At 31.8% G+C, this 18,006-nt stretch overlaps 1 protein-coding gene across 20 annotated transcripts in view; it reads right to left on the bottom strand.

Moving 5' to 3' along the window:
• The window catches only part of LOC130898343 (protein muscleblind), a 559,833-nt gene that overhangs the window by 393,716 nt on the left and 148,111 nt on the right, over positions 1 to 18,006 (bottom strand). Inside the window, exon 3 of one of the 20 annotated variants that reach the window (XM_057807596.1) lies at positions 1,864 to 1,925. The exons of the other annotated variants lie outside the window; for them this stretch is intronic. Within the exon in view, the coding sequence (XP_057663579.1) occupies positions 1,881 to 1,925 (45 nt within the window). The 3' untranslated portion in view covers positions 1,864 to 1,880. Of the gene's footprint in view, positions 1 to 1,863; positions 1,926 to 18,006 lie in introns of those variants that run through there. 20 annotated transcript variants of the gene reach the window in all.

Here is an 18,006-nt window from a genome sequence, read left to right as displayed (position 1 = left end):
GTAGTTTAACATATTTTTATTCACAACATTTAGAAATATTCACTGTCCTTCCTGGTAACTTATGATAGAACGTGGTTTGCGTAGTACACTCCAGAGATCACCACGAAAGTTCAATTCGAAAACTAATATCCCGGAACCGGATATCAATTCCACTTTTTGGTCAAAAGGTAGTAAATGCTGGAGAGAACTCGATGGTATAAAAAAGTTTTTTATTCAAAATTATATGTAATAAGAAAAATGATTCATAAAAGAACAGAACAATTAATAAGTCAAAAGTAAGCATGGAATGTCTGGACCTAGTTATCTGTAATCAGAGGAGATGTAGAAAAAACGTGAAAAATGAAAAAAGCTGAAGATTGTAGGGCAGATTTATACATATATGGCTAAAATTGTAAATAATTGGTAAAACTAACAGATTAAGATACAAATTGCGACTCTCTAGTGAGAATATTGTAGATAAAAACTATTTTAGCGTATACAAAGCTTTGACAAGAGAATATCTTAATAACCAATTGATCCTGAGACTCATAATACTACAAAGCACCTGCATATAATGAGAATTATTATGTTGAATGAGCGTGTGATTCTACATTTTACTGTAAAAAAGACACTCTATTATAGTTTATTTTTCTTAGTATAGTACTGAATCATCAAGCCATTAGTTCCAACTATTTTCGAAACAAAAAAGTTGTTGCCGCCACTTGACTAACGTTAATGAAGACGATTTCGAAAAGTCATAGTTTTTGAACAATTTAAAATCATGTTCAATTCATCTTCTACTTCATTAAATGATGGTTATTACTTGAAAAATGCCGATTCCCGTATTTCTGGTAGTTCTATTATCAGGTTTGAGGATTTATATATTGAAACCAACAAAGAATGAGAAAAAAAAAGACTAAATTCATATGATATTCTCTTTGTTGCCGCCTATGGAGTTGGATTTAACATTTTGGACGGATTTTTGATGCCGAAGGCTCGTAAGAGAGTAAAAGTTCTAAGGATATAAATCAATGTCATACGTTAGGGCTCAAAGTTTCAATTTCCTGGAAATGTGGAACGCCACAGCGAGATTCAAAAGTTTTGTAAACTATACAATATTTGCGGATAATGCGGATCAAGGAGGACAGACAATTTATTATTAAAATTCATCTTATCAAAAAAACATACAAGTTACTTACGATAAAGAAGCACAGATTTAGAACGTGAAAGAATAGGGTATATGAAAAATTTCGAGTGGTTTAAATGATATATTAAAATGAAGTTTTTAAATTATCAGTGCTGAAACGCTTATTACCATTCACAGACGTCAGTTCATGGTAAGCTTGTAAACATTTAACGGCATCGTGTTTTTTTTATAATAAAATGTATTTTGAATGGTGTAAAACTTCTTTGAAATCACCGTAAAAACTATTTATTTACAAGCCTTAACAATAATGCAATTAACAAAGTGGTTAGGAAGACATCTACAGACTCTATCGACCACATCTTCAATTTCTATCTATGAAGATGTAAATATAGATTTTCATTTTCATTTTTCTATATTTATAATTAATATTTTGTAAGTAAAAGAAAATGAAACTACTGGTACACTGATACTCAAAACAGAGAATTGAATATATTTAATCGAATCGCATCGAAAGTTCACTATTTATCGCTAGTTTTAGGAATTTTTTGACAGTATTAACGTTATTTTCAACCACTGTCAATCAACAATTATGAATATCCGACAAATGGAAAGAAATTAATGTGTAACATGAATATAGAATGACATTTCGATCGAAGAAGATAAAATTTGTTGGAATTGATTTTATTAAAATAAGCTTTAGGTCCTCTAAATATTTTCTACTAATTTTTTTCGTTTATATTATGAAAAAAGATAACTACAACTTACCGGTTATCACCATTAAGAAATCTTGATTACATACCTGTAAGAAAAATTGATTTATTAATATAAATAGATACAAAACAATTGAAGAGTGTCCCAATAGTTTTTGCATAAAATATTCAACCATATATTTTTCAAATAAGTAAATAATAATCAACTAACAATGTAAATAACTTAATGAAGGATTTCATGGTCCTCAACTAAGTATAGTTTTTTGAGAACATCTCTCATTGGGTTTTGGACGACTTGAATATCTATTCCGCGTATTTTTCTGTAATTGTTTCTTATTTTCGTCTGGCAACCCTCTAACATACACTTTGCGAGATAAAACTACCCATAAACATTCAATTGGATGGGCCTGAGCTAAATTAGGAGGTTCATTTTGTTTTGATACCGAAGGTATGTTATTTTGAGTTCCCTTGCATAGTGGCATGATACTGAGTCATTCCATAATATTATATCCTCTACAGCGTGAAGTTGACGTACAACATCAACTAATTTAGTGAAACAGTTGTTGATATACCTTCTACTCGATCCACTGGATATCTCTTATCAAAATCACACATCAGACCAGAACTTTATCAGCGAATTTTCCAAATTGTGAAAAGTATTTTTCATCATCTATAATAACGACTCTGATTCGTAAAATGTATCCGTGGTATCCGTGCTGATTGGTTTAGGATATATTCAAGACACTTTCGTCATTTTAGGTATTTATAAACCATTTCTTGCTAATTCCTGTGATATGGCCAACTTTCTTACGGAAACCCCGAGTCTGTCATCTGCTTTTCTTATTAGTTTTTCTGCTCTTTCTCAGGTATTGCGACATACGTTATCATAACAAAAATAATATAAAGTACATCCGTTGATGTTTTCAAACAATTTCAATATTTCTATTATCTAATATTTACTAAATACCTTGAATAAAAATATGTGGGACAGTTATGTCATTTATCATAATGTTATTTCTATTTTGAATCGTTATACTCACTGATAATGTACTAGAAAACAACCATTAAATCAAAGGTAAATATAGTTATAATTGCGATTTATATCAGTATAATACCAACATCTGCGTAGTTGCATAATATTGATAAAAGGAAAAGCGTCAAAGTTTAAAAGACTCATAAATATAAAAAATAATTTACAACGCATATCGTCCATATTAAGAAGAAACAAAAATTGTGTACTTGTCGCATTAGGGCTATTCTATAAAAGCGAAAAAACGTGACCGTTTAATCACCCAAACGGGCGCCGTTAGCTGGCGAGTGAACTATCATAAACTATAATCACAACCCCTCAGATTTGCTATGGATTCTGTCCAAGTTGGATGTGTTGTTTTTATATTTCACTTTCCTAGAACAAGGGAGGCATATTTAAAAGTTTTTTGCAGTACCATGGGATGTCAGTAGTACCATTCGACGATCTTTTGGGATTAGTCTCCACACACATATCAAAAGCACATTTATGAGAAGAAGTGTAGAACCAGTAGTGACGTCCATTTAAATTACGAGCCTATGCGCCAACTAATGCGTCCACACGCGAACGGAACGGAACGCTCGTTTAGAATGCTCAATTTAAACAAACCAGTTTTACTCGCCGGCAAACCGTCACGTTTTTGTCGCTCGTGTAGAATGGTCCTTAGAAGTGCGACACAATCGCGATACGAAAATATAAAGCTTATCAGTTTGTAGTGAAGAAAAAAATATATCTCCAACCGAAAACATATCGATCCACGATTATTTTGCTAAATTATCTATAGGGCACTTGACATTGTGCAAGAAATTGCGTGTAATTTCTTGCACCATATCAAGATATTGCATAGAGGATAATGGAAGTCGCGTGTCTCTCGGTGAGTTAAGCAATTACCTAAAATTTGAGTCATTATTTCGTGACCGGTTTGACAATAATGAAAACAAAACTAAGTGAGTAAGTAACGAAGTGAAAAAGTGGTCAGTGGATTACTGTCAATAATTATATCTACTACTGCTGCCTTGGTTTTGGAGCCTGATGAATAAGTTTCCCTAGCTTGCACCTAATAAAAATGGCACAGAACCGATGATGTTGCAAGTGCGAGAAGTCAATCAGCTGAACTTCATCTGCGCATGCTTTTTATCAAGAAATATCACGCCTTGCATTGTATTGCATCATGTCAAGCGACCTTAATAAATTCTTCTGGAAGTACAGCACTAGAAAATCGAGTATTTTACGCTGATAACTCTTTTATTTTCGCTCTCAGAGACATCAAAATTATACAAAATCTCATGCCTCATAACAATAATATAAGTAGATTTCAAGGAAAATCTTAATTGTGAAACAACTTGTTTATTGTATGTATCTAAAAAGTGGTGTTTTCCCATTTTGAAAATTCGAAATGACGACCGAGTAAATTTTTTCAATCGCTGGCTACTTCAACTTCAATAACAAATTGAAGATGTTGTTTGCTGCAGATTTGCCAGATTTACGTTAGAAAATATGTCGACTTAAATTGTGAATTATAAATAGACAAATTGATTCCTTTTTCTCCTTTCAAACTCTTTTTATTTGATCCTTAAAGTATTTTTCTATGACACTTTTTCTTGTTATATTGAAGGATTCAATGAAGGATATAATATAAAACATTCAAACTACGCCAGTGGAATAATTAATGCAGTGCTATGTATAAAAGTCAGCTGCTTTCAAATTACTAAGCTATAAATCTTTTTGGTTGTCATAAGATCCAAAATTATACTTTTCATAAAAGTGAATCTTGGCCTTTGACGTTACACTAACCATAAATTTTTTTTTCTAAATTCGCAAGGACGAATTTTTATATAGGATTGAGTGTTCAATTTACATATTCGTTTTGCCAACATCGTTGTTGCTGTTCAGTAAAATAGTAGAGGCCAGATGTTCGCTATCTGCCTAAATTAAATACAATATTTTTCGTCGGAGAATTATTTACGGTTCTAATATTGTTCATGGCCCTGATACGAAACACCAGCTTGGATAACTGTATCAAAAATTTTGAATATTTACCAAAAATTCCTTGTTAATTTCGTTATTTGAATCAGGTTTTATATCGACGGTGAAATGTGCAATAAAATAATTAATCGATGCAGAGATCTTTATTGTTCAAAAGTGTTTATTTCTTTCATAACATATTCAGTTGTGTGAAAACGCTTTCCATCCAACCATTTTTTTCAAGTTTGGGAATAAAAAGTACTGCAACCATTTGTTTAATTTCTGAATCGTTTTACGTGAGTTAAAACGTTGAAAACTAAATATACGCAACTGTCGCAATAAGGATGAGAGCAGAATTATTTCAAAGTTCCTTAAGGAGAAGCAGCATCGTACGAGAATTGTCTAAAAAGAAACAATACTTTTTTTAATTTCAACATTGCCTTCTAAAACAGACTTTTTACGTATGCGATTATGTCCTAGTCTTTCCTTTAAGTAAAAAGTTGAGGTTAGGAAACGAAAAAAATCGATGGAGGCAAAACCTGATGAATACGGTGGATGGTCGACCAATTCGAAAAACAAATCGTGAATTTTTGCTATGGTTTGAGGAGGTAGGTTGATCTGATGGGAAAGCTTATTCTTTTTATTCAAATTCAGTCGCTTTATAGCAAATTCTACTTTTACCTTATCAAGCAATGATGTTTAAAACTTCCCTGTTCTCATGACTATCTGAGAAAACCGTCTCTGCTATTTTCTCTTTTACTATCCAGTTTCTTGACTATTTTTTCGTTTCAGGAGTGTAGTGTCGAATCCAGATATGAGTCGACGCAATAAATCCGATTTATTTTAATTGAACAATGTAAATAAGATGTAAAAAATGTTGATTCGTGTGTGCTTTTGGTCCAAAGTGAGCAAACGCGGCACCCAACGCGAAGATATTTTACGCAAGCATAATTTTTCAGGCAGTTATGGCAAATGCGTGCTTTTGATATGCCGATATGTCTCTTCTATGTCTCGGATCTCAATTCGACGGTCGACCACAACCATTTTGTCGTCAGTAATACTGATAAGACCACGTTTTAATCCAGCGACTCGAAATTTTACGACCGTAAATGATGTTAAGTAGTCTCCGTTCTTTCATTTACGTAGACGTATTGTTTTTAAAAAACATTTTTATTCATTTTCTGAAATTTTTTTACATCGACTCACATATAAGATTGTTAAACGGAAACTAAGCGTCTAAAACGGTTGAAATTTTAATGGAAGATTTATACTGTAAAAGTTGACAGCTTCAGGTCGAGGTCGGAAACTTTTTAGACAACCCTCCTACATGAGCACTAATAGGAAACAAAGAAATAGTTGAGTGGGATAGGGAATATTTGAAAAAACACGAAAATTTATTACACGGAATTTACAAAATTTCTATTTTGTGTTCGCTTAAATTAGAGAAAAAAATTCAATCAATCAGGTTGATATCTTTTATTCGGTTAATCACCAAATCTCGAATTTTGTTGCGTTAATTTAGACACATTCATATTTCAATTGAAACTGAATAAATCACATGTCGAGGTTAACCCCATCTGACGACAATTTCAGACTTAATACCCTCTCGACATCGTTGGCGTCCCTTTACGTCAATAATATGTGACTATACGTGTACGAAATGTGTTGGTAAAACAATTAAGAACGTCCGTTAGGTTCATCTGGAAGAGTTAACTGCTTACGGCACCCGGCGTATTGCCTTTACAGTCTGGACTAGACCAATATTGAAGTTTTGAAGGATTTACCAAGTTATATGATTCAATAATCGTTAGAAATATATGAATAGCGTTGTTGTTTATGTCGTATATTGAAACGTTGGAATCGCCTATTTTACAATTGAAGTTTGAACCTTAAATGCCAGTTTAAACCACAAGTACCGCGTATTTCACATTTTATAAATGGTGTTTACCGATAAACAAACGGCTTAAACGTTACCAGCGGTCATCAAAGTTGTTTAAACTTTAGTTTGTCGTAAAATTGAGAACACCAACCTAGCTTTTCCAAATTTTTCAAGTTTTCACGATACAAAGGCCGGTGTATTTGTCTTAACGGAAAGGCAGGTTCTGCGAAGCACGTCAAACTGTCCCCGAAGAGTTTCAAATTTTCTTCAATTGCAGTTCAGATGTCAGGAAGAGTACGTGGTCCTCTTGCAAAACGTGGTCCTTGAGAAAGCCAGACAGGAAGAAATCACAAGGTTTTAGGGTGGACGATCTGAGCGCGAACGATCTTCGAATATTCACTATTAAATCGATTAAAACAACGCTGTGCCGTACATTATAAAAATGTACTGCTACGTCAATAACCCAAGATAGAATAATTAAAACGAAATAGATAATAAAATTTGAAATATGTTTAAATTGAGGCGTGGGAATTATGAAACACAAATTTATCTGGATAACCTCAAATCAGCAACAGCTTTCATGTTGAGCTATTTCTAAACAAAAAAAAAAACAGTTTTTGGCAAACCGTTTTAAAATATTGTTCGGATTTTTGCACCTCAAGTGTTAGCGAGTTAACCGAATTGAAAAATTACGTAAACCGATTTCAAAAGAAATAACTTGCACCGATCAAGAAGTTCGGTGAAACCAAATTGAAATCGATTTGGAACAGAAAAAAGATTTTTTTCATCCGGGTCATAAAGTGAACTTTAGCGATACCCCTCGTACGTGTATATTAGTTGAAAATAGAAATCGATTATTCCGATATACAAAAACATTTTTAAGGAAATTGGAAGAGATGTAGACATTAGTTGCGCTCTAAAAATGAAGGATAAATTCAATATTAAATCTGTCATTATAAATCGATAAACTGTCATTGATATTTTAATAAAAAAATGAGATGATGGCGGATGTTGAAACATAGTATCACATTACTAGCTATTAGATAAACTGCTCTTAATCAAGGTGGATAACCAGAAAAAACGATTAAAGATTGATTTTTGTTCAATTTTAGTAGTTTATAAACGAGAATATAAAATCTTGCAATATTTACATAATTGTGTATTCAAGAAAACCCACAACTTCAGTATCTCTCATTTTTTCTTAGAAATAAAAGTTGTAATATAGATTTTCTGGTAGTTGAGATTTTCCCAGTATCAAATCAAGTGCGAAATTACAAACTTAAGGCTAAAGATACTGCTTTGTTTCGTAGTAGAAGCTACATATATATATATATATATCTAAACAATAGAAATGAAAACAGAAATTTTTCTCGATTCGTCTCCGTCCTCGCCCTTTTTATTGTATACTCTTCCTCTTACTTTTGCTCATAGAACACAAATATGACGGGCCAATCTGCTGGAAAGGCCCTATCCAATTTTTGTAGTTCGTATTATATAAAGAGATTCAAGTTTATTGCCTTGTTTTGTTTTCTGGAAGGTCGTGCTCGTTTTTTCTTTTCATTCGTTGCATCTTGTATTCGTATTTCCTAACGCATGACTTGGTTCCGGTATTAATCTTTCCTCTTTCAGTTGGGGATTTTTTTTTGTTTTTTATTAAAGCACCGGATGGATGAATAAACTTGGAATGGGGATTTTTCTAGTTGTCTTCTCTAAATATATCACGATATTTCTAGGAATGAAAATAATTTCGAATTTGATTTGTCCCAATTGGTAATACAGCTAAACAAGGATAACTGTTTAGTTCGATCATTTGGAAACAATAAAAAAAATAACAATCATAATAAAATCGAGTTTGTAGATTGTCATTTCCATCATAAAGTTTGAAATATTTAATGGTGAACGTACTCAGAACTCAGAGTGCTATTTGACTTTCGACGTGGATTAAACCAACAGCAAGCAGTACGTCGATCAACCCGCTTCGAATTCGAATTCGAAACATCGAATTGATGGGTCGTCTGCCTTTTTTGACGCCCAATGATTTTTTCTTATCCCCGCAGATCAAAAATAAATTGCGAGGTCAACGTTTTTCTACACCTGACGCATTTAAATCACATGTTTTGGAGGTAGCTCAATCGGAATCGAAAAAATGCTTCGACAATTAGTTCAAACGCATGTACAAATGCATTGATCTTGAAGGAGAATATTTTGAAATAAATAATTATAAATATTGTTTTTTATTTGTCGATAAATATAGTTTTGGCCGCAAAAGTCATATTTTCCAATGAAACTTCTAAAATGTGCTCATTTAATATTCAAAATGGATATCTGGTTAGCGGTTGTCGCCAGAATGGATGACAATACGAATCAATTTATGGCATTTTCTATCACACAGATAACAGTCGGAGGCTTGTTGATATCCGATCCAAAGGAAAGTTTACAGTACATATTTGGATTAGTTTACAATCAATCTTAAACCTTTTATGTCACTAGGCAAACTAAAAGGCTTGCCAAAGTGTTGGATCTTCGTATCCATCAACATTCCAGATCATCAGTGATGCCTATAATATGAAAATGGCGTCTTAAATGACCGCGTCCGGTTAAAAGAACATTCATTAGTTGAATATCACCTTCACATCATCTTTTCAAGTAGAGCAGTTGATTGATAAGGTCCATATATGTGCGCTTTAACTTGACTCGTGTAAAATGTTTCCATCCATCCCCTTACAACTGAGAGATGTAATAACCACACTTTTGGTTGTACCAAGAACGTGTCCCGTTGTTACCCGAGTGACCCTACTGGACCTTACAGCCATCACCCACCAGTATTTATTTGACTTCTTTATACTCCGGCGCAATTGTTTCAGTCAAATTACCAGCTGTTTGTATACCAGGTGGTTCCATTATTTAGTATTGCCGCGTTAACTGTCCAGTCATATGCGTCTCTAAACTCGTGTTATTAACGATCACAGGCGCCATTTGGTCACTACAAAAAGGAATATATGACGTTTAAGATGGACGATCTTGTTGCCCGGTGCTAATCACAAAAAACCACATATTAAGAAACTAGGAAATGCAGAACAGAAAATTTCGGTGTCTTTGCTTGATCATTCATTCTCTCCAATCCTAATTCATCCAGTTAAGGTGGGAGAAAGAAGTGGAGATTTAAGCATTTTTTATATAAAAATGCTAAATGACGCTTCCAGCACAAAAACAGTATCAAACTGAAGTTTTGAGTAGGTGTAATGGCTCTGTGTTTCGAGACGTATTGTTCACTTGGGAATACAAAAATATGAAAATAGACCTCGATCTAATGATGATTTCAATTATCTTTTTTTGTGTCAAGAATCGGAATAGTTTTGTAAATAAATTTGCCACCAAATTTCTTTCTGAAATGGTAGACTCGAGAGTTTTAACTACTTCTATACCCAGTGACCATACAAGCATATGGAAAAAAACGACAAAAAAGTTTTGCATTCTATACAAAACTTCGAAAAGAACGATTTCTAAGAGAAAAATGGAATGAATTAAAGTTATAATTATTATTATTATATCAACCAAATCATTTATTCTTTTTGGTATAAAGAGGATTATCATTCGTTAGTGAAGCATCATATCTGGTACAAGTGTTCATCCTTTTTCTATATTATCAGAAAATCCTCATAAGTGGAATGGCGGAATAAAGTATCCAACAGATACCCCTTCCAATGATCCAAAAAAAAACCGTACTAAAAATTAACATATCTGCGAGATAAGGGTCCATGCGAAAAGCTTATAAAAAGTGATTTATATTCGCTAATTGCTAGAAAGGCTTTACTGTACACGAGATCGTTTTTAGCGAAGCTTTCGGCGAAAAGCACAGATTACGTTTTTCGACTGCTTTCAAAATGTTGCTAATTAGATGTTTTGATGATTTTATTCCAAAATTTCGAATTCAACGAGACCGAATAATGTAATGATGTACATTATTAACAAAATATTCGAATGAATGTATATTATAATCAACAACTGTAGTAATTTTTATATACACAACTGCCACAACATCATCAATACAGAAAATGGCTCTGGCATCTAGTATACTTGAATTATTCTACAGTTCTCGGACAAATCACATCAATAAATAGTATCTAAGTGTAATTTTAGTTGTCTTATGAACAAAATTGGAATTTCTGGAAATGTTGGTGATCTGACGCACGTCAGAGACTGAAGGTAAACAGTTTGCTTTCAGTCTCTGAAGACGATAACTTGGTTATCGAAACGCGCACCAGATAGTTTATTTGTAAATGTTGGTTCAGGATGAAGATCACAAACGTTTCCAAATATTCCAAATGTTATGTTTTGGTGTACGGTACGAAGATCGTACTAGCTGTGTTCTTGTTGATAGAGGTCGTTTTAGAAAAGCACGTGGTTCCTTTTTTGCTTTTTATAGGGCCCAATTTGATTATATAGACGTCTTCACGGTGCTAGGATCGTCGATGAATATTGAGAAGTCAGAATTGGCCAGGTTCTAGCATAAACCTAAATTTAATTATGAAACACAGTGGAAAGATTGATTCGAATTGGGTACTGCAATATGGGAGAAATTGGACACAATACCTTGTTCAGAATTTGATTATGATGATGAAACGTAGCAAGGCTGTTATAAGGAATTTAAGAGGTAGTATTAGATATTGGTACCAAATAATATAAACATCATTTTGTTATCACTGTTCTTTCTCATTATGTTTTGTGTTCTTTCACTGATTTTTTTTTTATTTTTTGAGTACAACATTTTATAAGTATAGTTTCATACGTTCAAGGATCTACTTCTTAAGATGATGTATCATATATTATTCTTTCGAATAATTCAAACAAAAAATATATGAATTTATTACTTATTTTCATCTTACACTTCGAACTACGCCAACGCCGTCAATAAGATATAACGTTACGAAAGTTAAACAACCGGAGATTGTAATGCTAGCCACGACCCCATAAAAGAAAGTTCTCATGTGATTTTTGCCTTTTACTAAGTATAATTCGTTTAAATCTTTTCGATGTACCCGACTTTTTCTGCTTCTTCTAGTCCGCTTTTCTGGAGCCCAATGGGCAATAAGTTTTAATTAAGAATTGGAGGGGTAGAAACGTCAAGCCAATGAGAAGTTGTGACTTTTGGATGGAAATTTTTATCCAACAAGTTCATTTTCATGATACCTGAAGCCGTTTACTTCTTTTGATGCTCACAGAAACTTCGTATAACGAACAGACAAGAAAAATTATATTTGACGAATCGGAAATCATTACTTTGGGAAAATGTATATATATTTATATGTAATATAGAAAGAAACATTTTTAACAAGATATAGTAATCCTGGAGAGATCATACTGGATGTCTGGGACTAATGGAAAAAAAAGGTCGGGAGCTTATAGTATAAGTCAAAATAATATACTCCAATACATTCGTTTTTGAATTATAGGCATTCAAAGCTTGCGTTTTTATTTCGGTTTTTATATTCGATTCCCGTGTTGTTTAATTGATTTTTATAAAAATTTTAGCATGTATGTGTATGTTTATTTTGATATGGTGAATAGATTTACAGTATGGCCAGGGTCGAAACACTCGTAAGATTATTCGTCAAAAATTTTAAACTAACAAAAATGTTCTATTGCTGGAATTTGATAAAATGAGCCATTTTATTAATGCACTTCCTACCAATTTACCTTTATACTGAACATTTTCCAAAGCAATACCAGACAGAAAATGTTTGAACGCATTGATTTTAGGTTACGAGGAAGATAAATGTAACTTAGCATTTTGTATGAAACAAAATTTGAAATTTTGGAGGTTTCTGCCAAAAAAAGTAGGGGAGCTCCACCATAAATTGTAGTATCGCAAATGAACAAGATTCAAATACAGCTGATAAGAAGATATGCTTGATGGAGCACATGAAGATCCATCAGAAATCAGAGCTTTTGGATGATAGAGAAAAACAAAAGCAAAGTATTCCTCAACGTTGCAATGTTTGGCTATATTATTTGTTTCAATTGTTTTTATTAATATTCAAAATTGCTTGAATCCATGATTAATATAAGTCAATACAACAAAAGTTATTTGTTTTATAAAATATATTTGTCAAAGAAAAGCGTTTTATTAATAGAATTGTGACAAAATTAAACACCAGAGTGTACTAATTCTAATATATTTCCGAATTTTCGAATACTTACGCGATCATAGCCTTGAAATTAATCAATTAATTAATTTTTCTTAGGAACAACATTAATTTCATAGATTTCTAAAAGCAATATTCGAATGGATGTTTAATAGAAATATCATGGATATTGATTACTATTTCTATTAGGAAGTAAAAATATTATTTCCCCCTTTTTTGGCGCTCATAACATGTACCAAAAATGTGAAATAATTTGGGAACTTTCAGAAGAGTTATTTTCTTGATGATGGATAAGATATCGAACTTTCACTAGCATTTATTGTAAAAGACCAAATTGAATTGATCACTGCACATATTATCATTTTAATAATATGGCACCGATTGAATGGATTCGTCGTTTTTATAAATACATTTCTAGATTTTTGTTTTAATGATTGTTCTAGTTCTACAAATAATCTATTACAGAAGTGCAATGGAGCGTTGTATACCCAAGAGAAAGTTGTAATAAATATCGATTAAAAAATAACAAGTGATTATTATCGATTATATTCCCATGTTTTTTTAACGTAATATGATTATAGTTTTCAAACCAAAATGGAAACAGTATTTAATTTTTGGTTTTAAGGAATATTGTCTCGATGTTGGCATTCATTTGTCAACTCTTTGGTTTTTGAATCTTATTTCTTTCTCGATGGAAACCAGAGCACGAATTACTAATTTTTTTTCGACTCAAGAACATTGCATTTATCTTTAATAACAAGTATTGTCGAGCTATGAATATGAACTATCCAACATCTATTTATTTCGGAATTAATTCGTAGAAAAGTCTATTTATTTATTTGTTTTGTTTCTTTATTTTCTAGAACTTTTGAGAATTTCGTTTTGGATATATAAACGAATTCGTTTAGCGCAGAAAGTTGGTTTATAATAAATAGTCATAGTGAACAGAACAAAATAGAAAAATAAGTTGATTATTATAAATTAGTTGAGTGTAGTATTCAGTATTTAAATAGTGTTTAGTACACTTTCTCGTAGTACTTCGGACTCGGCATATAATGAAAAGGAAAGTACCGAGAAGAAGAAGAAAAAGATAACGGGCATAGTCAGGACACATTGCAAGATGTAAAATAAAGAAGAAGAGGATGATTTACCTCAATTAATGTATGAAAACTCAATGCATTAGTATCAATAAGATCAATTTGATGTAAGAAAATAAAGAGAGGTGTAAAATCATTTTTAGGTACGAAATATAAATATAATTTATTTCCTCGTGAGATTTTTCTCATAATATTATCTAAAACTTATCCGTAGCGTAGTTTCCGCATTCTTCAAGCGTTTCGACTACCTCTTAAATTTTAAAACAAATAAAATTTGTAAGATGAATACTTGAGCCGATAACGCTACACTGGAGCGATATTATGTGTGCCAGGCAACACCTTAAAGTTTAAATGCGAAAAGTAAATGTCATATTTTCTACTTTACATGTCTGGTGTGAGAAAATAGAGGTAGCAGATATACGTATCCGAAAAATCGTTATAAAACTGTGTGTAAATAAAAAGGTCGAGACTTGACGCGATGGAAAAGCCCAAGGGTTTTCAGAGGGGTTGGTTGACGGACGTTCTGAATAACAATCTAGATTAGAAGAATATCTTCTTCTCGGTTGTCAACTTCTACGTGTCTCATGAACGATAATCATATTATACATTGAAGTATATTAGTTTCTAATATGTAGTATGAAACTGTGCAACTTCAATCAAAATTTATTGTTATAGTAACATTAATAGAAATATATTGGTGTTTGATTGATAATGTGACGCATTTTCTACAAATGTTTCTCTTAATTGTTTCATATCGGATTAAAGTTCAAAGAACTCGACGTTTTATGACCATCATTGAATGTAGTTATTCTGAAATCAATTTCAACAATAGAATGTAAATATTCTGTCTATCCAAGCTACGATATATTCGAAATTATTTTCACGCATTGTACCAAAAAATTCCAAGTGTCTAGAGTGTTTTTATTGAATAGTATACGGGTGGTTATAAAAAATGTAGGCTACTTATTCCAACACAAAAAAATCCACCAAAGTTACGGACCTGAATATGTATTGCTAAGCTTTTATAAAATAATCAATATTTTCATTGTATTTTTTGTTCAGTGTAGTATTTTGTGTTAGATCTTTTAATAAAATTGTTTCTAAATATTGGTTTTTATCGAGAAAAGAATAATTCCAAACGGTAATTTTATACTTTCGCGGTCCCCTTGTTTTCTGGCTTTAGAAATTTTTTTTAATTCTCCGTTTTTACGGCGGATTTACGAAAAAAATTATTAGAATAAAAAAAGTGAAAACATATATTGGTTTCAGGGCTTTAAATGTTATATTTTTTTCATAATCTACACAAGTAAACGAACAAATTGAAAAAAACCTTACAAAAATGTTGATTTATCATGTTTTTACAATTAAAAATAACAATTTCTCTTAAAATTACCTTTTTCTCGCATATAATCATTTGTACCTTTTTTATTAAGTAATCATTAAAGTTATATGAACAAAAACATTCTCAAAACCGCTTATTGCAAGCAAATGTACAAATATTGACAATTAACTTTGAAAAATTGAAAATTTTTACCATTAGAAAAATTGTTACAGAATGAATAAACAAGCATTTTACAATTGTTTTTCCGAAATGTTCGTTTTTTTGTGTAGATTAACAGAAAAATATAAGGTTTGATGCTTTGTAAAAAAGTTATGAACGATTATATACGAAAGAAGTGCGTTTATGATCACATTTAAAGTCACAAAACTCCAGGTGAGATATTTCCTATATTTTTTAGCATGAATCCGCCGTAAAAACGAAGATTTAAAAAAAAATTCATGGAAATCGGATAATTTTTCGATTTTCTAAAACTAAAAAACGAGGGGACCGCGAAAGTATAAAATTCCTTAACCTAACTTAACCAAACTTTTTTTCAAACGAACTAGAGAAAAATAACAAAAAAGAATAACGAGTAGTAGTACGAGAAATATCCAAGTTACAAATTAAATGAATAAATAACAAATAATTTCGGAAAAGTTGTTCTCTTCTAAGTTTTTTGTCTGTTTAAATTAATTTTCCAATTTAATTTTTATTTACATTTCATTTGATTACCAAAAAAACTAACATTCAGGTCATTTCAGTCAGAATTTGAAAAACTGTTAATGGCAGAAAAATCTTTTAGGATTTTTTTATGAATTATTTAACAATTTGATGGCTGTTTTCGTCATGAAATAGTTAGAAACCTTCATAGTGACATATCCTGGCAGATGAATATAATCTACGTGGAAAATCGAATGATTTTCTTCGAAAATTACAGGATAACTACGAGCAAAGAAAACGGCCTTTTCAGGCTTTCATTTTCAGTTTATTTTGTTAGTGAGAAATCAAAATTCGAATCATCTCAGCCAGAATTTGAAGAATTATTAATAGTACAATGATCCTCAAGTTGAATTTTATCTATCAGTTGACTTGTACGTTACTGCAGATGGTTCACCCAGTTCGTTCATCAACACCCAACCGAACTTTCTTACATTTTCCTGGGTACATCTCTGTCATAGAACAATTCTAAACAACTACTATAGAAAAAGTTGATGAATATTATATACAAATATCTCAAAAATATATTTGGCAATCAGCCTTTTCTCAAATATTTATTACTTCAAAATAATCATCAAATGTATCACTCTGAACTTCGACTTTCAAAAATTTATACTAAAAAAAGTTATATATAAAAGATACATATACGGATTGAAGTTTTCAAAACTTGATTATCCCTATAGAGACAGCAGGATTATAACTGATTACACCTGTTGAAACTTTATTAATTCAATATTATTTTTAAGTTGGATTACGTCGCTGCGTGTCAAGATTTTCCGTCACTAGTAAGGAATAATTTGAAACCTAATTTTAGTTACAGTGAATGAATATACCGCATCGAGAATCTTCATTATCGCGTTTTAAGTTTCTAGACATTTCCTTCACTTAATTTATTCCATCTGAAATTAAATCCCGTCGAATTTAAATTTGTTCATGTTAATGTCAACAAGATCTGATCAACAAGAAAATATTATTAGATACATTCACAAAGACGGTAGGCGATATACAAAAACAAGCATTCTGAAGTAGAATTAGAACAAAAATTAATATATAACATCATATTTATTATTAACTTTTATTTCCCTGAAGTTTTGAGCACTTGCTTCAGTTCTTATTTATGTATTTCATCCCTGAAAATCGTTTCCCCGCATGAATTTTTTTGAAATTTGAGAAGTAAGGGAGAGTCAAGTTTTGACGGATACGGTAGATGTTGCAACAGTGTTAGTAGGGGCTTTAATTTTATGAAACATAACTTCTTCATTAAGTCTTTTTTAACCAATTTTCACATCCAGTTGATCCCCAGAAATAACAATTGAAAATTGCGTTCATAATTTCATTGCAAAAAAGTATGTCTTTTGCACCACTCCTCAGAATCTTATTTGCTTCGGAATCATAGTGGTAGTCCGAAGTTTCATCTACAATTATGCACAAAATCCTTTTATCCTTTCAAAAACTTGTCGTTGAATAAGTTGCATACTAATTATTGTTAGTGGTATTGGCAAATGCGACAGTCATTCTGTACAAATGATTCTGTAACCCAAGACTTTAGCCAAAATATTCCTTCAACCCCTAAATGAGATGCTAAAGGCTTTTCCTAAACGTGTATGGATAGGCTGTCATGTACAACGACTGTTGTCTATTGTGTTATTTTTGCTTTATGTAGTACTGGAGATCCTCAATATTTACAACTGATCTATTAAAGAGTTCAGATTGTGAAATGGATCTAGTTGCTTCAGATCTTCGTCTTCTATTGCATATTCCCCCAGGGTATAATGCTTTGGAGTTCTGTACACTTCCAACAATGTAAATAGAAATTTATTCCTACACGTAACAGAATCTGCTAAACGTAGTATCATCAGGAGTCCATTGAGGAACCAATGCTTCATTTTTTGAAGATTGTTCCTGCCACCCCTATTTCCCTCATTTTCCATTTGTTTATCCATTATTCTGTAGCTGTTATCACAAAATAGTTCAGGTTCATCGACGATTTTATACTTTTATTATCAATTTTTGATATG

This window comes from Diorhabda carinulata, chromosome 9, assembly GCF_026250575.1.
Source record: "Diorhabda carinulata isolate Delta chromosome 9, icDioCari1.1, whole genome shotgun sequence".
Classification (NCBI taxonomy): Eukaryota; Metazoa; Arthropoda; class Insecta; order Coleoptera; family Chrysomelidae; genus Diorhabda; species Diorhabda carinulata.
This window is presented reverse-complemented; position numbering and strand designations above follow the sequence as displayed.